The sequence below is a fragment of the Amphimedon queenslandica genome, unplaced genomic scaffold (genome assembly GCF_000090795.2).
Source record: "Amphimedon queenslandica unplaced genomic scaffold, v1.1 AMPQUscaffold_13481, whole genome shotgun sequence".
Lineage (NCBI taxonomy): Eukaryota > Metazoa > Porifera > Demospongiae > Haplosclerida > Niphatidae > Amphimedon > Amphimedon queenslandica.
The window spans coordinates 280,802-302,997 of record NW_003546283.1 but is presented as its reverse complement, the minus strand read 5'-3'; the positions used below and the strand labels follow the sequence as shown (position 1 = coordinate 302,997).

The following is a 22,196-nucleotide window of genomic DNA, read 5'->3' as shown; positions in this document are numbered from 1 at the left end:
AAATTATAAAAATGAAAAATTCTTTCCTTGTGTTTTTTGTCAAAATATCCTGTACTATAGTACAGGGTCTAATTGGCCCAATTTTTAAGCAAATTTATAATCCGCTGACTAGAAGCTGTATAAACATGCTCTATGTGGGAGAGCTTCCATGTATTGTACCTAAAGTTAAGTCTGGTTGCTTTCCTAGCAGCTTTACACATTAACTGCAAGTGATGATGACCAGCTACAACCTCGAGTGGAGAGGACTCCCTGTTATTAGCAGCAACCTATTGTACATGTAAAAGGCAGTCAAGTAAAGGATATGTACATGAATGATGTATGTACTTTTTCTTCCACAGTTAGTGACTGTCCATCTAATACTCTCAGTGTGGTAAGCTGTGTCATAACAGTTTGTCTGTAGTCAGCTAAAGTCTACAGTAGCAAAATAATGAGACATACATGTACATGTACATGTACATGTTCAATTACCTGTAAAGGGTTCTTTCTGAGGTCAAGTGTCTCAAGTGATTGTATGTCTTTTAAATGAAGAACTTCATCTAATCCAACTATCTACATGTACATGTAAATGTACATACAAGATAACACACATGTACATGTACATGTACATAATAATTAAGATCTGGTAATATTGCTACATGTACAGTATGTGTGCAATTAAGGAGTAAATGTACCTGGTTTTCAGCCATATTGATTACACTTAAATAGCTGTGGTGAGAGAGTCCTTTTAAACTATGGATCTGGTTGCCAGAGAAATTTACAACCTACATGTACATGTATACATGCATACAGTAATCAGTATATGCCTGTACTATAGATTCAACAATGACATCTGATACCTCTCCCGCCCCCATAGTCACACACTTCACATAAATCATACAGTCTAGAGGGTACATGTACCTTACATGTAGCAATTAGTTGATGCAGAGTAAAGTACAGATGTACATTAGTACCTGTAGTAGCTTCAGTAGGTCCAAATTAGTCACTGAAACTATAGAATTGCTACTCTACAGGAAATAAATGGCATATTTCAATATACTATCAACAACAACAGCAGTTGCAGGCTATACCAAATCAAGGTTCTCAATGGGAAGGTTATCTAAGCCTTGAATCCTCTCGATTCTGTTGTCAGATACAATAAGAGTTGAGAGAGATGTGAGACCAGACAGACCGGTTAGCTCAGTGATCTGGTTGCCTGAAAATTGGATCAAGTTACTTAGAATAAATGACCTACATGTACATGTATTTACTGTTCGAAGTGCACTTTCTGATTACTCTCTCTCTTTCTTTCTCTCTCTCTTTCTCCCTTTCTCCCTTTCTCTCTCTTTCTCTCTCTGAGCTCTTTTTCTTCCGACCATTACCTCCTAAATTGAGTACTTTAATGGAACTGAAAGGGGTCAAGTCAGGTATCTCTTCAATTTCATTATAAGAATAATCTACAAACTACAACAAAATACACACACATACATCTATATGTACACGTCATAAAATGTTCCCAGAAAACATGCTATGTACACACATTCAAAATGTACCCGTGTACCTTTACTGAGTAACAAGAAACAAACAAATGAGTCTACATGTACATGTACGTCATCCATGAATATGCACATGTACATTGTATACATGTATGTACACATGTAGCCCTCTCTATAGTACATGTGTGTACAATGTATATGTACTTAGTATATCAATGAGAGAATATATGTACATTCACATGTACATGTACATGTACATATACATGTACATGTACATGTGGATGCATGCTGTAATTGTACTGTACCAGTAAGCTGTGAGGTGGATCAAAGTCCAGCAAGCGGGTTAGTTTGTTGTGGGAAGCATTAATCGAATTAAGGTTAGGCAAACAGCTGAGTGGAGCAAGATCTGTAGAAAGAGAGAGAGAGAGGAGGGAGGACATCTTATTTTTGTAAAAAAAACTGCCACATGTTGACTAATTATAAAATTTGTTGCCAATTACACGGACATGCACTGTAGAAATTTTCAATAAAAACTTTAAAAATAACTTGCATCAATATTTTTAGCTGTACAGGTACATACTGATAGTCTCTTTACCTCTGAGTACATTGTAAGAGACGTCTAATGACTGAAGATGAGGGAATGAAGTCAACATATTAATGTCACCAAGGTTATGAGCCTAAAAGAGGACAAAACATGCAACACCATCTGACATTACATAAAATGTACTACATTCCCATCCTTTACAAATATAATAACTTTACACAGATAATTACGTTTACATGAAGAGCACGCGTAAGCTGTGTCAATATGGACGCATGATTGCAGCAGATCTGGTGCTTTCCCCTTATGACACAACGAGGGCTTCATCAGCAAAAATCTTTGTAAACACAATGGGGATACAGGTATGTACATGTACATGCATAAGGAGTGATGATATTGTTGGGGTACTTCCTTTTATTGTTAAATCATAACAACAAAACAATATGCTTAATCCTAGCCTGCTAGTGACGTAAGGATCGTGAATATCATTATTAAGTGTTAGAATTCAATTAGGGGTACAGTAATAAAACAATATTACTTCTTATGCATATGCAGCATTAGATCTATGCATGTATAAAAAACTTACTGAGATGTTCAGGTCAAGGTACACAAGTTTAATGCTGTCTGGTGTGTACCCTAGTTTTGAAAGGCCTCCCTTTGCTACTTCTACAGTTAGAGTCCTCCCTCTTGAGACCTAGAGTTTATGTATACATGCACGTACATGTACATACATGTATAAATACATGTTATTGTAGATCATACTTCTTTTAAAGATTCATTCGTAGTTCCAGCACCAGGAGTGGATGCAAAGGACTGAGAGAGAGCCACGTCTAACGTCCCCACAACAAAAGGAAGGGTCTCAGCATCAGATGCAACACCTTGACTAGCAGCGGCCATTTTGAAGGTCTCCATGGAAACAAACAAATTTCATGGGTGCACCCATTTCATGGAACATTATTCATACCTGCGGACCGGTATATAAACTATACCTGATCCGCAGTAGATAAGTAACACACAAGACCCCTTCTCTTCAGTTAGACTGATAGTGTCTGTGCGAGAGAAAGAGACATTTCATACAAACTTGAAGAGAAAGCAATGACTAGTCCTAAAGTAGCCGACAAGGCTTATGTCAATTCTCCTCCACCCTCGAGGAGCTGGAGCTTTTACAGCAGCGAGGAGGAAGAGATGACAGGCGCCAACAGCTCCTCGTCAATGGAGGACAATGACCAAGACGAGCTCAATACGGTTGAGGTCGTGTTCAATAAAATCTACCTAGACCCACTCCAAGAGGTGATGGATTCCGTTGATGCAGAGGCGGCGGGTATATTACGAACAGGGAAGCTAACAATACATGGAGAAGCAGGAGGTAAAGTATATCATAGCAATACTGTTGTATGACTGCTTCTGTAATGAGTATTTCATGAAATCATACTTACAACTTCTCTCTTTCTAGATATGAACTTGTTGCAGCCATTGCTCTTCAGCTTACAGCCAAAAGAGGAAGACCTCCACGTCCTTCTCCCCCAGCTACTCCAGAATCCTTTCTTCACTCCGAAAGAGGAGAACTTCACTGCAGCAGTTGCTGACAACTTCCTGCAATTTGGGTGCATAAGACTAGGAGTGATGGTCGACCAAGTCATTTACAAGCTGTTATCAACACATTGCTGCAAAGGCCCAGGGGCAAGGCAAGCAGACATGTTGATAGAAACAGCTCTAAAAACACTCTACACCCTGCCCTCTGCCATGGAGCGATTCATAGCCAATTCTAAAAACCCACCCCCTCTCCTCTTTGGAAACTACAATATACCAGAAGAGCCTGATATTTCAGATGAAGATGATGAATCCCATGCTGCTGCTGTGTTTGAGAATAGCTTGACATATAATCTTCAAGTACCGACTACTAACAGAGATCAGTCCAAGTACTCTCATTCGTCTGGTGTCTTTAGCAACACAACCAGTAGCACCTCTAATTTGGGTGATGCCGTATCTGAAGACGGGGATACCACTCAACCACTGCCAGTCCAGACTCGACCACGTCAGCTCTCAGGAGGACAGACTGATCATATCCAAACCAGAGGAAGAGCAGAGTCTTTGAAGCACGGTGCAGGGAGACGAAAAGACAGCATATTCCAAGGACCTCCATTTGGAGCTTTTGATTTCTCAAGACGGACCTCATCAGATGCAAGCATAACGTCATCCACAGCCTCACTAAAGGTCCTTCAAGACAGCAGTGTATGGCACGCCTCATTACCCTCACCAGGCGACATGATAATTGGATCGTATGGTGATGACAGCACCTACCCCATACTAATGTGGAATCCTGGCCTCAACGTCATGTTCAAGGTTGGTGGTCGCTCTGGGTTCTCCTCAGGGACGCTGATAGTCGACAATCCAAAGGAGCTACTCAAACTCAAAGTGGTCAACACCACCACTCAGAAGATTGCTTTCTCTATTCGCTCATACCGCCAATCACTTATGTTTCGCTCTCATGTGATCTTCCCTAAGGCTGGCTTGCAACTATTGGAGCCGCAGCAGGAATGGTCCATTGATGTAGAGCTGATGGGGGTAGCAGGAGAGGGTGAGACAGATGAATACATTTGCATTGACTTGTTGGTCTGTCAGCTCAACTGCACCCCATCATGGAATGTCCACAGACGCTATGCTGTACTGAAAAGAAGGTATATTATGGTTATGTACATGCATAAGTACTAAAAATTCCCCGTATTTTTTTACAGACAAGACCAGCACAAATTTATAAAGAAGATATCCCGAAATGAGCATGTGCTACTGCCAGGGTCTATTGTTACTCAAAAGGTAAGTTAAGTGTTAGCAGTTATCATAGACACAGCATGTGTAGCATTCCAATGCAACCCACTTTAGCACTTGTGTAATTTATGATAAGTAAACTATTGTCACACTCCCTGACTGCTATTATTACTTATAGGAGCTTGAGAATTCTCTCAAACAAGTCATACTACATGGGCTCCAGTGTGTTGTCAAGAACAAGCTCGATCAAGCAGAGATCATCTTCACTCAAGCACTTCATCTTCCTCTCTTTCAGAGGGCACCTCTCAAAGCTTTTGCCTATATCTGTCTTGCTGTGACAGCCAACAAGAGGAGAAAGAAAGGCCCTCATATGTAAGCACTCGCTTTCATTGTACACAATTTATCTTTTTCCACTTTCTGTTTTTGTTGATGCACCATCACACGCCATTACTAGTACAGCCAGTGTATTGTGTGAATTCTGCTTCATAGTTTACTGTTTGTGTTCCTCCTTCCCTTTCTTTTAGGAATAGAGTGGGCTATGTACTGAAACTGGTCAACAGTATGGATAAACTTATTGAGGCATGTGAATCCTCACCAAACATGAGAATGCCCAAGGTCATAGCTCTAAATAAGCAGCTGAAGAAGGAGCTCAATCCAGCCAAAGTTATAAAAGACCAGAGAGAAAGGCGACAAACTCGTAAGTTGAAATATTAAGTAATAACGATAATTTTATTTTAATATTCTCTTATAGCTAATGCCCAGTTACCGAACATAAGGAGTGAAACAACCAAAGAGGTCCACATTGCTGGAGAGTCTCTTGATCTGTTCAATACGAGTCTCACGATACCAGGAGGAGCTCTACCACAGCCGGTCAATGTGACACTCTCTCATTTGAACCAAGAGCAGATACACCAGTCACTCCAATCCTCCCCTTGGTCCTCAATGCTTGACATCATAAGTGCAGTTTCCATTCACTGCAGTCCACCTGTTGATAGATTTGCTAGGCCGGTTAGACTAACAATAATACTACCGGCAGACAATGTACCGACAAGCTCAACACCACTCCGCCTCTTGCAAAGTGCATACATGAACACATGGATTGACATTACTGACGATCCAAAGACGAGCATCAAGCTTGACACCGAATCAGGTCGTCTCAATATAACGACTGATCAAACCGGCTGGTTGATAATCGCCTCGCTGAACATAGACTTGAGTAAGATACTACCGATTGCAGTCAAGTCTGCCTTCACCGAGGAGCTGGTCACCATGGATATCAATGCTTATGGCTATATATTCCCTGATGGCACGCATGCTCAGATCTCAGTCTTCATAGCACCTCATAAAGAGAATGAGCAGCTTGAGACTCCGCCTCCTGGCCACAGACAGATAGCGTTCCCCCACACCTTCAAAGCTTATAAAGGACAGAAAGTCCGTCTTGAGCTCCAGGGCCAATTCCAGCCAGATAAAGAAGCCGGTCAAGTGAGTCTGACCTCTGATATAAAAGTTGATGGATTCATGCGAGACATTTACGAAAAGATTGTCAAGTTATCGGAAAATTCAAAAGGACTTTATGGTAAACTAAATCTAAGCACGTACTGTGCTTCACATCAGACCTGGGAATCAATTTTAGAACTGAACTTGTCTTCACCGACAACTGCTCACCAAAACAATAAAATAGAATAAGAATAATAATAATAAACTACTATTATTGCTGTTGATATTTGGCTGTTTATGTATTATGATGTACGTTTTATAAGAACATGTATGTACATGTATTTGTTTGTTTATTCGTATAATTTTTCTAATTTTTATTATTATTATTATTATTATTTATATTAATGATAAATTGACTTTCTTCTAAAATAAAGAATTGTCAAAAACCATCTTAGGGCAAGAACTGATTGAAAATAGAGCACAAAAGCAATTTTAAATAACATTAGTAATTAGTCATGTTTGATCATGATTTTCTCTAAACATGCAACTATAATTTACCTCAAAATTACTTATTATGCTATTATTCTATTGTTATAATTTTAAAATGTATTATTATTATTATTATTATTATTATTATAAAATTTTATTATCATTATTATAATATTTTGACGTCGCTTAATGTTATTCAATGGGGCATTAACTTGATATGTTACACAATGGGAAGTTTTATACAAGCATTGCTGGAATTCCATCAAAATTAAAAAATAAATAATAAAAATAATATAATAATAATAATAATATTATTATTATAAAAACTAGCACATTAAAGAATTAAATATTTACAAAAGTACGTCATGCCATTGAGTTTCTTTGAAGAGGAAAGAGAGTCATCATTCGATTGCGTCAATACTATAATTCAAAGAATTCAAAAATAGTTAACTTTACTCATCGAATTTAAACATAATACATAGACCAGGTGCATGTACATTCTACACACACAAATATTCAGAGGACATATCAATTATAAATATATAAGTATCTAATACTCTAGCACAGAATAGTGATACATCTTAAAGAAAACAATAACTGGTGGTAAGGGACTACTGTATCTCATAGTTTTCAAAATTATGCTCACAGAAGGATGAAACACCAATGGAATGAGTAACAAGCATTATAAAGATTGTTACTAGTATGCTGTAGAGTGTTTGTCATCGCTGAGTACATGCATGTATAATTTAGAGAGAGAAAGTGGGGAAAAATCGAATAGACTAACAAAAACAAATGCTAAGCAGGAAAAGGATGTAGTCAACTTGTGTTAAGAGGATACCTAACACTAGTCAACAGGACAAGTAATTTGTTCTATCAGTATAATCATAGGATGAATAAAGGCAAGGAATTTCATTAATAAGAGTATTCATGAGCAGTGTATTCGACTACAAACTGATTTAGACGCAATATGTGAATGATCTCTAAAAAAGCAGTGAATGTGACTAATGTGGCCTACAAGGTAGCAACTGCATAGCTTCCTAAGGAGGAAATCATATTCACTATTGATGATTAGCGTCATCTGTCAGGTACAGAGAATCGTTGCCTTGGATAGAACACAATTGGAGCAGTAAACAGTATGATAAACAATATGATAAACAATATGATAAGCAATATGATAAACAATATGATGCCTGTAGGTTGATCTATTTACAGTAGTGTCTATTATTAAATGTAGAGGTACAACTGTAACTATCTATTACTAGTAAAGTTGTACCTGTAGAATTGTGATTTTACCTTTTTTATGAAAGTCCTTGTACAAATGAACTGGAGGAAGACGAGCGAGAGCTTGGAGTGACGGACACAAATTCATCAAGAACACCTACAAATTTTACTAATCAATAATCCACATCATGGCAATGTAACACTAAGATATCATTATTGGGATATAAAGTAGTACTACTTGAAGCTAAAATTCAATATATTCACTATGAATGATACAGCATTCCTGCTAAATAAATTATAGTAAAGTTCAGTTAGCATAATTATACTGTTTAACATGTCAAACCAATGGAGTCACTGCAGCGTATGCAAACTAGACTACTAGCAGCCAAGCAATTAAAATGTACCAAGCTACAGGTAATAAGGAGTGATATTCATTTAGACATCAATCACACACATACAAATCTATATCTACAAGTGTGCAAGTGATAGTAAAAATATTATCAGAAAGAAACAGGTGTATATATATAGAGGAGTAAGAAGACATGGTCACACTTGTAATAAACAATAGGCTTCCTCCTCTTTACCTGCTACTGGGTAAGCCCAGAGTGATTGGCTGTGAATTTTAGATCCAATTGAAGCATCCGTGAACTTGAAATCTACCGGTAGGAAATGACCTCTTTTTCCAGCCTCAGCAGATTCTCTTATCTGTCAAATGAACCACACACAGATTAGCTGTCAAGCACGGCAGTGCTTATAATGACTGTTACCAACACATCAATGGAGTAACCATTGATGTATACTCCCTCATATTGTGAATGTGTTCCCTTTAAAGGTGTGTACAAATTAATGACAACTGCCACAAAGAGGAAACCAGTATTGGAGCATTATACATACAGACACTGTTCTTATACTCATTGACACATACCATTAGCATTTAGAAATGCATGATAGTAAACTCTCTCTCTCTTAAATAATATTCAGCAAATAAAGACACTGCATAAGAAGCATTAGCCCATTAGACTGAAACTAAAACCATTTTTACTACTACTACTACTACTAATGATAATAAAGCATAATAATAAATAAGAATAATAACAATGCTTATTATTAAAGTGCTTTTAGGCTTGTACTATTACATTAGGCATTGTTTTGTTATTACAAGTTGTTCTTATTTGTAGATCATGTATTCCAATGTTCTAATGATAATCCACACACTCTCATTCCGGAAGCATTAAGGCATCACAAACAGAACAATGCCAGAAATAAACACGTTACATAAATACATATAGATGTACATAAATACATTTACATAGTCCATAAATACATTTTTTTGTTATTATACTTTAAGGAATGTGTTATCTTTTTTACTTCCCATTGCTGTACCTGTTTTATAAAGTCTCTTTTTGTAGTCCCATATCCATTAAACCCTGTATAACCCCCCAGTAACTGCTGACCCATGTATATCTGTTAGAAGAGAGAGAGAGAGAGAGCAATAAGTGTGGGTGAGCTAATTCAAGTATTAGACAGACAATAGGTGGGAGATGACAAGCAGACGCCAACTCAACATGCACTCAAAAGTTAATAACACAATAAGTACCAAAAGATTGTATGTGAACAAACTCAGGATATGCACATATAAACAAAGCGTAGTAATTATAAGCTCATGAAGTGATAATACTCACCAGAAACATTCCAACCTTAATACCATGCCTCTTAGCCAGTAATCCTTCACCAGTGATGTTAAGGTCATCAATTGATTTGGAGAGGTCATATTTGAAAATCCTAAACAAGTCCCCAGAGCTCTAAACAAGGAAACAGCAATGACATTCACAATCATGAATGCCATTACACACGACTGTATAACTAATGCACGCGACGCTTTGCCACAGTAGAACGCATGTGCATGTACATGCACATGATGGTGGTCTAATGTCTAATGGTTAATTGACACACACACAGAGTTACTATAGAAAGGGATGAGGGGTCACAGTACACAGAAGAATAAAGGGAAGGATTTGTGTGGCTTATGCACCAATCAGTAGTAACATATGTACATATACATGTAGAAGGCTGTGATGAGATTGAAAGGAAAGGGGAAATGTGTGTTTGTGTGTGATAACAAATAATTACCATATCATTCTAATAAAATATACTAAGCAATATTCCCCCTAATAATAATAATAATAATAATGCTGTTGTTGTTATTATTGAGTAGCTCCATGCATCAATGAATTGATGATAGCAATTAATAAATATTATTGATTATTCATACCTGATGGCAGGGAGAGCTACGATTTCTATTACAGGTATAATTGATACTTTCCAGAAGTGGCTCACATATCACTGACCTCCTATAAATACAGTAAAGGCATGATAAACGTAGGCCACCCACACCATGAGCTATCTCACACTATCTCACACTATGTTTCCTGACTTTACATTTATCGTGTTACATCTTTTATTTCAATGCCGTGGCATTAGTTTACTTTGTTTTCTTTCAATATCCTTAAGCATTATTTCATATCATTCAATCCCTCATTGTCACCAAGTACATGTAATACAAATAAAGTATTGCTACGTCATGCAAATATTGATATATTATCCTTAGAACATCACCAGAGATACTATAAATATACAATAAAAAGGATATTGCTAATTTGTATGACTATATATAATTCTTTCATGTAGACTACACACATGCACATGTATAGTAAATGTCTGCCTTTTGGCAGGTTGATAGGCTACACTTGATGTAGTAAAAGATTCCTTTTCAAAGTAAAAATGTACCAATAGTGTATTTCCTCGTTAAACATTACTCACTTGGAATGAGTGATGACCACTACAATGATTTGCTCGTCTGGTACATGACTACTCATGAACACATCAAACTCTACGTCACGAATAAGGGGGAGACGCCGCCTGTCACATCTACGAGTACATTAATGCATATTATAGTCAGAAAATGTAATAAAAAATTGGGGTCATTTTGGGGCCAATTTTTGGAAAAACCATGGGCTATAGCCTTGGGTATTTTTCCAAAATTGGCTGGTTTTTAAAATGGCCATAACTCAAAAAATTGAAGTTGGAATCAGTTCAAACTAGCTACACAGCATAAGGACATCAATATGTATTAGAAAATGTAATAAAAATTTGGGGTCATTTCGGAGCCATTTTTTGGAAAAACCATGGGCTATAGTACATGCAGCCTTTGGCCCAGTTTTTGAGCAACTTTAAAAATTCATAAAAAATCCAAATTTGATCAGAATCAACCCAAATTTTCTACACGACATAAAAACATGTACATGCATCAGAAAAAATTATAAAAATGGAGAATTCTCTCCTAGTCATTTTTGGGAAAATAGCCCATGGTTTTTGACTCAATTCTGAGCAACTTTAATATCTAAGTGAGCACTGTGCCAAAATCCTGTGAAATTTAAGCCCTGATATTAAAGGTTACATATTAAATTATAGTATACAATTGTTGTAGTATGATCCTAAGTCTTACTTGCATTGTGGTGGTTCTGTTAATTTCCTAACAATCATCTCATGTAGTGCACTGATACAGGAATTGGTTAAGGAAACCAGCACATGAAATACAAAGGATTCTCACATATTATTACATCTTTATGAACTACTACTGGCAATAATACAAATTGTACATGTAAATAAAAGTAGCTAAAGATACACAGGACATCCACATTTATTCGAATGAGGTGGGCGTGGCTTCGGTTTAGCCCGTCCTACTTTGAAAGGCTGGACCTGATCCTGTGACTTTGGTCGCTCAATTATACTAAAAACACAAAAAAGAATTTTTTACTAAAGTTCCTTTCTGCAATAAAGTAAAGTACTGCATGGTGATCCTTACAGGTCATTGAACGGTGACATTGGTAGGTTTGGTGTTGGTGAGGTTCCCACTACTGGTGCTGGTGATTGTGAGAGTGGAGCAGGTGCAGGTGTCGCACTTCTGCTCTCAATAACGTGAAGAGGCAGAGAAGAGGAGCAAGGTAGCAGTGTCAAGGACGAGGACTGGAGGTTCAAGAGATGGTGAGTGGATCTACGAGTTGAGAGACGAGTCTGTGGACGTGATCCAGGATGAGATCTCAAGTTAAGCGATGACCACAACTGATGAGTTGATCCTAACAATAGATAACAATAATAATGAGTTATTAAATTCCTATGCTTCCTGTATCATAATAATAATAATAATAATAATAATAATAATAATAAGTACCTGATAGTGACTGTAGACCATTGATGCTGTTATTACGAGCTTTAATACCTAACAACTGACGATAATGACCCAACCAGTCATTAACTATCGTACTGAGAGAAAGAAAGAGCAAACGGTAGAGAGAGAGAGAGAGAGAGAGAGAGAGGATGTTCAAGATATGTCTGTTAATATCACAACATACGAGACTTTAGTACGATAATCCTCCAGTTCTTTTCCACTCCCTATCCTATCCCACTCGGACTGACTATGAGACTCCATAAGCTCCTCCCCTTTCTTACTAGCTCCGCCCAAAGACCTCCTGCTCTCTTGAGTGGCGAGGCCTCTACTGCGAGGTTTAGCGCTAGAAGCAGTCATTGGTAAAGTGACAGGAATAGACTCAGTATCAGACAGAGAGGCAGACTTTGAAGAATAAGTGGAATTGATCCATAATTGTTGTGTATATACAGTATATGGGAGGGTATATCAGTGATAATGAAACTTATAATATTATCGATTACTTTGGCTGCTTGAGATTGAAAGGTTAACGATGTTTGTAAAGTATCGGAAATAATGTGAGATTTTTTCATCTGCGAGAGAAATTAAGAGCAAACTTTTTAATACTTGTACATGTGTAGTAGTAGTAGTTGAAAATTATTTATTTGTGGAATGTGGACTAAGTTTGCTAGTACAAGTGAACATACATATACATGTACATGTACGTCTCAATATTCCATACCCAAAAAGATTCATTCCTAGTTTCCTGATCCAAAGCCTCCGGTATCAATCCAACAGGAAAACGTAACATTTGCCCGTGACAGGAAAACTTTAGAGTCATTTGTGTCCTGCCAGTAATCTGGACAGCAATGTGAGTATTGAGCTGTGGGCAGAGCATTAGTCATGTGACAGTCATGTGAGTCTACCTGTAGTAATATTGACTGGGACATTCTCTGAGGCAGAACTGGCCACTCCCAATCACGAATCAAGTGCCCGTCCTAAAAGTAGAAGAGAGAGTAAAATATATTCAATAATCATAATATGTGAAAAATTTCAAGGGATTAAACTTTCTGAAAATAAATCCCGTGGATTTAACTTTTGCAAATCATTCTTATCCTTCTTATTCAAATCAAAACAAAATCATGAAATTGGCAAAGTCTAGGTCCCTGAAAGTGACCAGTTATACGGTATGTGTTTTATAAAATACCTCGTCTAATAGCTTTCCTCCCTTAGCATCAGTAAGCATGTATATTAATCCATTTCTGTAATAGCAGGCAGCACGTCCATCAGGCATGAAGTAAGCAAGAAGGTTGTGTGAGTCATTATTATCAAACACTAGAGTGTATAGACCTCTTGAACCATCTCCCTTTCTGCTCATGCTTACAGCTATGTTACCAGAATAATAACTATAATAATAATTATGATAAAATAAGAATAATAATTATGATAAAATTAGAATACAATTATGACAGAATAAGAATATTAGTGTGATAAAATAAGAATTAAAATAGGAATATTAGTGTGACAATGGGGCCAATTAAAATCATAGTCATTCCATGCCACACAGAGCAACTTGCTAATGGCTATAGTGATTGTATTGCTAAGTACATACCGATCAGTTAATGGGCTAATGGAGTAGTTAACATAACAAAGTAAGTCATTCCCAAAATTGTGACGCAGCGAGTATTAATGCAATAACAACAGAAACAATAATAACACAATTAATAATAATAATAATAATAATAATAATAATAATAATAATAATAATAATAAATAAATAATTTTTTTTGAGTTACAGCCATCTTTGAAAAAGTAGCAAAATTTTCGGAAAAAGCAAAGGCTATTATAGCCCATGGTTTTTTTTCCAAAAAATGGCTCTAAAATCACCCCAAATTTTTATTACATTCTCTGATACATATTGATGTCCTTATGCCATGTAGAAAGTTTGAGCTGATTTAGACTAAAATTTTTCAAGTTATGGCCATTTAAAATAATTACATATACTAATTTCTTAAATCCTCATAATAATCAGTTTCTTTAATGTTTCAGTTTTCATCACTACATGATGCATATGTCTACATGCATGTATACATACTCTGATGCAAGTAAATCAACTACCCAGTGGGGGGATTTTTCTTTAATGCTTGTGTGCTTAATGAGAAATGCTAATATCCTGTTGGCTGCCACACAAGCAATGCTCTCTAAAAACTAATAATAATAATGATGACACAATTATTACAAAAATATGAATCCTGTTTTTGACTAATCAGGCGTTTAGACTAACGATGTAATTAAAACATGATGTGTTTGGAATTTGCACATTATTTGTAAGTGTACATGTACATGTACTGTGATGTGGTGACAGCTAAAAGTAAACACAAATGGAATGGAGGAAAAGATAAGGAAAAAATACATGAAGGCACTCAAGGCAGTCCATTGGGGCTTTCTTATTAACATAATATTACACACTAAGAGTTAATCGCCTGTAGAAGTTTTATTTTCTATTCAGAAATATTAAATTAGCTCCTGTTACACTATTTTATGTCTAATCTATAAATCTATTAAGTATAAATATTGTCATTATTTTAACAGCAAAATTATCATTTCTTAATCTAATAATGAACGTTTGTAATCAAATGACGCAATGTTCACACATTCCCCAATACACTAAGTAAAACCTTAAAACAACTGCAGTACGCATAATGTTCAAGCAATGTGCATACCATCCAGTTACAATACATACATTCGTTCTTCTCCTTAAATGTCTCCATTAAAAGCTTGGGGCTACAAGCATGGAAACATAAGTCTACATGTACACTCTATATTATAAATATAGGAGAACTCTCAAATACATGTAGAAGAAGCCTGGGTCCAAGACTGCAAGTTAAAGATTAACAAAATAGAAGCTAGCCCAGACCTCTATTTAGTAATACAAAATTGTCACAAATATCCTATGCCAGCATTTGCTCACACATACTTGCACAATCCTGATCCATCTGGTAACTGTAAGAGAGCCAATGGAGCATCCGAGGACATAAAGACAGGAGAAGGATGAGTCTCAGAAGAGACTGCACTGCCTAGCAAGCTAGGGGGCAGTTTACTAAGGACGGACGGTAATGGTAGACTGGTCGTACGGTGATGGTGTCTTGGACCTCTGAAGGAGCGAGAGTGACTGTCACTATAATAGGATACTAGAAGAGGACCATCCTCTCCTCTCAGTTTGGCGGTTAGTTTAGCTTCTTCTCGCTGTCTCATTGCCTCCTTTAGCTTAGCAGTGGCCCACTGGTTGAGGGTGTAACCTTCAGGGTCTTGGGACTGACTGGGGTGAACTATCCAACCTGAAGATGAAATGTAATATTCATTATTTAACTATTTGATGCATACCTTGATCAGCACAGAGTTTTGAACCGAGAGAGAATTTAATGAGTGATGACTGTATGCTGGAAACTGGAAGATATAAGTATAAATAAATAAATAAATAAATAAATAATAAGGTTAGGGATGGCCCTGGGATTAACCCATTACACTTTTAATGACATTTTTTTCTTTTGATGGCACAGAGTTAGTTAACAATGATATAATCTAATTCTTATTCTTGTTCTTATAAAAATAATAAAATGTACAGTGTAGCTTACTATCAATTTCTTTTTCTTCATTTTTCTCAAGTTCTTTCAATCCTAAATTAGCTCTTGACTTCCCTAAAAGCACCATACCACCACACACATATCATGCATACCACATAAGCCACTAAACCATTACCTTTCTTTAACATTTTTTCTTTCTCAGCTTTCTTCTTCATTGACTGAAACTTCTCCAGTCTCGTCTTAGGCCCCAGGATCTTACGAGAAGGTGCTTGAGACTCTCGCCTATACCTTAAGATCTGAGGCCCGTGAGCTGGTCCTCTTAATTCAGGCGGGAGTTTATCATACTCTGCAGCTGCTTCATGAGAGCTGTCACGTGATACATCAGATTTGATAGAGACACCAGAAGCAGTGCTCTTGGCAGTGAGTGGTCTCTCTATATCGCCTTGGGACATCTTTGCAATACCTTTAGCCAGTCTAATGTCCTTTGTACTACTTTCCTTCTCTTCCTTTGGTTTATAATCTAAGTAAGCGTCTGTCTGCCACTCCCTCTTGTCAACGATAGTGTCTATCACTAGCTGGTAGAAGGTGAATGTCACTAGTTGTGCAATGGAGACTGGGACGTTGATTTCTTCTGGTATTGCTTTGAATCGCTGCGTTAAGTTTGATAGGATCCCGGCCGAGATGATCTTAAGTTCGTCAAATTTGTAACGAGGTTGATTGGACCGTATCACCTCAAGCTCCTCCTCCTCTTGTTGTTCCTGTTCCTCTTTCTCCTCCTCTTTGATGACTTGGGAGCGACGACGCTTCCTTTGATCCTATTTTATAAATGAAATATAAAAAATAACTTTATAATAATAATAATAATAATAATACTGTAATAGTGTTTTTATAACTCATTAAATAAGAAGCTGACCCCAATTAGTTAACTCAATTATCCAATTGATTAACCAAAATACCCGATTTCATCCGAAAAATTAAAATTGAATTCACACAATAAAAAGAATATAAAGTAACTATGTAATACTACCACACATGTACATTGCACTTATATGCACATCCAATTGATATTTTAAGATCAAATCAATGATTTATATCACACACATACACATGTACATGTACATGTACATGTACATGTATGCATGTAGTACATGTACACAAACAGTATACTCTATCTTACTTGTGTTGCAGTGTTATTATTGGTAGTCAGATGAGGTCCAGTAGCATCCACCGGAGGCAGCTGAACACTGTGCCTAGAGACAGCAGAGGCTGGTCTTTTAGGATAAGACTTTTGCTTCCCTTCGTCTCCTTCTTTGATGGCCTTTGGTCTAAAGCTAAGTACAGGCTCCTTCTTGTCTCCGAAGACAGAGAGAGAGTCTAAGTGTTTGCGGGTCCGACGTACAAGAACTCTCCTCCTTTGACTAAAGAAGTATGATTGCTTTGGCTGGTGAGACATACATGTATACCTTCACTATAAAGAGTGAGGGAGAGAGAGAGAGAGGTGATAGAAAAGTATTAATTCGGTGGACATGTGAGCCTGTGTAGTGTGTACTTACCTAATGGAGACAAGAAAAGGGAGAGACTTGTGATCCCATTGCTATAGCAACAGGATAGGGTGTGGCACCGCTATGAATGTTATCAGCGTATTCACATGTACATGTGCACATGTAGATGTATTAGTAAACATGAATATTAATGAGGTTGAAATTACACAAAAAAATGCATTTTAAAACAGATCAAGTTACGTGTATATGTACATTCTAGTCAATTTCCATAAAGCTGCTACACACAAAAACACAATTAAAAAAGAAATAAATTCTGATATAATGAAAGTACGGGGGACATAAAAGCAATGGACTGGAACAGAATCCAAAAAGGAGACGATAATACTTACGTTAGCAAACCATGGAGACAAATAATAGCTACATGTGCAGTGATGTAACCTACTACATGTATGTGTGTGTGCATTGTGATGAACTCTTAGTGTGAAGTGTAACCAAAAACAATGAAAGGACAATCAAGATTTATAAATAATCCAAGGTAAAACAATAAGCCAATCATGTTGCGGTGAGAATGAGGCATCAATTACTACGCCATACCATCACACCAGTGATGGAATCATGCATATAAAATACTACTATTATTCAAATTAGGATCAAGGGAAAGAAATGCAATAAAAATGTGAAGAGAGAGTAGGAGACGTAGGGATTTAGTAGAAAGAATGAATGGGAGTGAAATACTGAAAGTACAACTCAAGCTTGTAACTATGCAACATATGTTAGGAGGAGTAAATGGGGAATGCCTCTACTCATTCCTCATAGTAGTAATAGCTGATGCTACATTCAGTTATATCTTATACTAACAATCAATTTATGCAAGCACTGCTAACATACACAATTCCAGGAATCACCCACACACACACACATCAAACAAAAAACAAAGTCCACATTATGTATAGAAAACTGACTGTGCTCCCCATATACCAATTATGTACACAGACATCCTCATTGTGCAGTGTTTAGCTAGCACTACGGGTACACTCCTCAACTCAAATAAAGTTCAACAAGTTTAAAACAACTCACATGGCCATAATAGCATTAATTATAACATAACAATTCAGAAATGATATAATAACGTAATATTCACTGCCACACACAAGCTGTCAGCCAAGTAGAACAAAAAGGAAGAAGAACAAACTGCTACCGCATTCCACAAACACATGCTCATACAATACATGTACACATGTTGCTGCATCCTATAGTCAGATGGACGAGCTTCCTCTATGGTACATGTACATGTGTCAGAAAATGTTTTAAATGCTTAAGGCTTGATTGTAAGGTCTGTTGGCTATCAGAAATGCAATGAAAATTGGAGTTGTGCCAATATACATGGTATCTTTTTTTCAGTATGGAATACAAGAACAACAACAATAATAATAATAATAATAATGATAATAATAATAATAAAGTTTCTCTTATTTCTTGTTTTGTCCTTAGTGTATTTTATTGTGTATGTCTGTGTGTTGTATTGTATAATAATAATAATAATAATAATAATAATAATGATAATAATAATAATAATAATAATAATAATAATGATAATAAATATAACTGGATTAATGGTGCCCATCAAAATAACAATAATTGGATTTTTGAGTCATAGAGAGAGTAGCATGTACATGTAAATGCATGTAAGAATTAAATAATAAGTCACAATTAATATCAGCCATTATCAGCTATAATAATAATAATAATTGTAAATATTATAATTATAATGTATTGCTATCATATTAGACTGTCATTTTGTGCTAGTATAAGACAGCTTATGGCAAAGTAAAAGAGAAGTACTGGATATATTACAAGAGCTTTCCTGTTGGCTGGAAGGTACTCCGACAAGAAACCAAGAGATCCTAATAGATGAGAGAGAGAGAGAATGGAAACAGTATAATTATTATGTTGAAATTTTTAATTTGTAGCATTTCAAATTACAACATGTATGCATTCAAAAATACAATAAAAATGGAAAAAATTTCTCTTAGCCTACCAAACATTATTAAATTAATTAATTAATTAACATACCCCAAACAGACCAAAACAAAGCCACGCCCACAATAACAAGTCTAATTATAAAAATGGCGGAAGGCGGAACAGGAAGTGTTAACAGAAGACGAGAGAGCAAGACAGCAAGAGTCAGTGGGAGGAGACAGTATCCTAATGTACAGACACTCTGGAAGAATGAACTAAAAAAAAGAAGGAATGTGACTTGATTTTAATATTTGTAAAATATACTTAATATTTTTAATATATATTTTATAATATTTCATAATATTCTTGTATTTCAGCACATTTGGAGCAACTTTAAAAATTTGTAAAAGATCCAAATTTGATCGGAATCAACTCAAACTTGCTACACAATATAAGAACATGTACATGTATCAGAAAATATTATAAAAATCAAGAATTCTTCCCTTTTCAATTTTGGCAAAATTTGGCCTGGGACCATGTACTATAGTACAGGGACTTTTACTCAATTTTGGAGCAACTTTTAAAAATTCGTAAAAAATCCAAACTTGATTGGAATCAACTCAAACTTTCTACACAACATAAGTACATGTATATGCATCAGAAAATGTAATAAAAATCGAGAATTCTCTCCTTGTCAATTTTGTCAAAATTTGGCCCGTGACCATGTACTATAGTACAGGGACTTTTACCCGATTTTAGAGCAACTTAAAAAATTCGTAAAAAATTCAGTTTTGATCAGAATCAGCTCAAACTTTCTATACAACATAAGTACATGTATATGCATCAGAAAATGTAATAAAAATGGAGAATTCTCTTCTTGTCAATTTTGCCGAAATTTGGCTCGTAACCATGTGCTATAGTACAGGGACTTTTACCCGATTTTGGAGCAACTTTAAAAATTCGTAAAAAATCCAAATTTAATTGGAATCAGCTCAAACTTTCAATGCAACATAAAAACATGTATATGTATCAGAAAATATTATAAAAATGAAGAATTTTTTCCTTTTAAATTTTGGCAAAATTTGGCCTGAGACCATGTACTATAGTACAGGGACTTTGGCCCAGTTTTTGAGCAAATTTAAAAAAAATCAAATTTGACCAAAATGAGCTCAAGTTCTAATTTTGTAGTGGTAACCTGTAATAATGGATGTGGTCATAATTCTCTGATTTATTAGCAAATTTTTTTACACAACTCAAAATATTTAAATTCTCAAAATATATAAAGTAGTACTAGCAACCCAAAATAATTACATGTACATGTCATGTAGCCTATTTAATTAAAGGGGCACTTACACTTTTCCCCTCAGCAACTGAGCATTGATGGTTACGACTGCAGCCCCGCCCCAAACCATGACAAACACATGTACAAAATGTATAGTGGGCTCCTCGTTACTTCCATGCCCCGCCCCATGCAGTAATCTAAAAATAAATAGAAAATTAAATTTATCAAAAAATTAGGTGAAGTTAACAAATGAAGTTAGATATATTCATCTTGTTTTATATTAATGTTAATAATATTAATTGATTTTTAAAAAATAATATTATTAATTATTATGATTGATATTTAAACTAATTTTAACCCTTTAGCAACTTACAATCCAAGTAGAAGGCACAGCAATAAAGGGCCCCATAAGTCCCCTGTCAAATAAAACCAGTGTATAAGTGTATTGTAAGCATAAATAGTATCTTACAATCGTGGAGCAGTGCCTTGTTGCGGCCTGGTAGGAGTACATACCAACATTTGGTAAGGATGGCCTTTAAATCTCTTTTCTAAATTATATAATAACGAGTGGATTTATAATGGCACTTACTATTGTCACGTATACAGGTTCATCTAACGTCCCAATGTCATTCTCTCGTCCACGAGACTGAGTATCAACAATATTTCCACTGACTTCTTCGGCAGCCATAATTAACCAGTTAATTATTAAGTAATAAAATATTTAATTAGTTAGCTCGTTAATATTCATTAGGAAGGTCACGTGGCTATGCCCAATCGGTTTAAACGTTGCTTAGCAACTATTGACGTTAAGCGGGAAAAGAAGGAGAACAAGAAGAAGGAGAACAAGAAGAAGAAGCACGAGGCAGCCATTCTCTCTCTTCTCAGGTTTTATCCTTCTCCATCTATTTACCCTCTCTTTCTTTTAGTAGGTTTGCTGGACTAACTGTTGGAAAAAAGCAGACAGGTTACTGTGTTTTGTATGTACAAGCTTGTAACATTCTTTATGTAGGAAGGAGCCATGACTTGTTACTGTCTGGATAATTAATAAGATAAGTTAATGCACACACAGAGTGTTCTTGTATATGAATGTGTGATGAATAATGGAGGGAATAGTTTATCTAAGTGTCAGTTGGTAAAGACAATGAGCAAAGCAAGAGTGAGAAATACATGTAATGGGGAAAAACGAGTGGTTTTGCTCTTTGCCTTTCCACTGGCATTTTGGTAAAATTCTCACTTTATTCTTTTACATGCTCACTCATTATTTGTTATTATTTGGGTTTATTCTTTCACTAAAAGTGGTCTTATTGACATGAATTGTGTCTTTTGTATTATTTTCAGGTTGATGTGCATCATTACTAGTATCAACAGATTAAAGACAGTTTTCTATTGGTTAAAGAGTAATATCCACACACTATCGTGTACATGTACATCCTATTTAATAACATGTATTCTCTTTTCTTTCCCTTAAGATTAGTAGATTACTATACACAGATTCAAGCCAGCATGCAGTCTTCTTCATCATCAATTAAGTCCAAGACTTAGTGTATGGTAACAATGTATCTATTGCATGCTACAAATAACCTTGGTTACAGTGCTAATAATAAATGGCTCATTTTACCACTATTCACCCCATTACATGTAATAAAGCACTGTCCCTATTGATCTTTACTTATTCTAATGTTTAAACATTTTTCTACTTTATTTCTATACAGGACGATGTTCTCTGGAGTCAAGATTAA

The 22,196-nt window shown here is 36.0% G+C and overlaps 4 protein-coding genes across 5 annotated transcripts; 1 reads left to right on the top strand and 3 right to left on the bottom strand.

The window, feature by feature from the left end:
* Positions 1–68: 68 nt before the first annotated feature.
* On the bottom strand, positions 69–2,947 carry LOC100633759 (leucine-rich repeat and guanylate kinase domain-containing protein-like). Its single transcript, XM_019994144.1, has 11 exons — positions 2,776–2,947; positions 2,600–2,707; positions 2,068–2,149; positions 1,778–1,878; positions 1,359–1,440; positions 1,068–1,192; positions 951–1,004; positions 672–761; positions 469–549; positions 325–411; positions 69–266 (listed from the first exon to the last, which is right to left on the bottom strand). Exons 1-11 carry the CDS (start codon positions 2,923–2,925, stop codon positions 69–71), a joined length of 1,158 nt encoding a protein of 385 aa, XP_019849703.1. The 5' UTR covers positions 2,926–2,947.
* Positions 2,948–3,015: 68 nt separating this feature from the next.
* On the top strand, positions 3,016–6,665 carry LOC109580712 (uncharacterized). The gene is made up of 6 exons (XM_019994190.1): positions 3,016–3,379; positions 3,467–4,691; positions 4,749–4,827; positions 4,958–5,151; positions 5,304–5,476; positions 5,531–6,665. The coding sequence occupies exons 1-6, from the start codon at positions 3,109–3,111 to the stop codon at positions 6,463–6,465; spliced, it is 2,877 nt and encodes a 958-aa protein (XP_019849749.1). The 5' UTR covers positions 3,016–3,108; the 3' UTR covers positions 6,466–6,665.
* Positions 6,666–6,928: 263 nt separating this feature from the next.
* Positions 6,929–17,317, bottom strand: LOC109580711 (uncharacterized). Of its 2 annotated transcripts, XM_019994188.1 has the most exons (22): positions 17,268–17,317; positions 16,892–17,182; positions 15,890–16,529; positions 15,766–15,828; positions 15,515–15,577; positions 15,108–15,468; positions 13,338–13,536; positions 13,057–13,128; positions 12,873–13,013; positions 12,655–12,723; positions 12,339–12,556; positions 12,158–12,249; positions 11,792–12,062; positions 11,612–11,716; positions 11,432–11,482; positions 10,747–10,854; positions 10,199–10,277; positions 9,609–9,728; positions 9,310–9,390; positions 8,511–8,631; positions 7,999–8,083; positions 6,929–7,125 (listed from the first exon to the last, which is right to left on the bottom strand). In XM_019994188.1, the coding sequence occupies exons 2-21, from the start codon at positions 17,165–17,167 to the stop codon at positions 8,004–8,006; spliced, it is 3,210 nt and encodes a 1,069-aa protein (XP_019849747.1). In that variant the 5' UTR covers positions 17,168–17,182; positions 17,268–17,317; the 3' UTR covers positions 6,929–7,125; positions 7,999–8,003. The 2 variants fall into 2 exon arrangements, with proteins under 2 accessions (XP_019849747.1, XP_019849748.1); XM_019994189.1 differs by lacking the exon at positions 17,268–17,317 and having other exon boundaries at positions 16,892–17,207.
* A 1,251-nt stretch (positions 17,318–18,568) lies between these two features.
* LOC105312017 (protein YIPF6-like) lies at positions 18,569–21,166 on the bottom strand. Its single transcript, XM_011404316.2, has 6 exons — positions 21,047–21,166; positions 20,927–21,005; positions 20,831–20,873; positions 20,529–20,654; positions 19,290–19,450; positions 18,569–19,120 (listed from the first exon to the last, which is right to left on the bottom strand). The coding sequence occupies exons 1-6, from the start codon at positions 21,143–21,145 to the stop codon at positions 18,996–18,998; spliced, it is 633 nt and encodes a 210-aa protein (XP_011402618.1). The 5' UTR covers positions 21,146–21,166; the 3' UTR covers positions 18,569–18,995.
* Between the last annotated feature and the right edge of the window lie 1,030 nt (positions 21,167–22,196).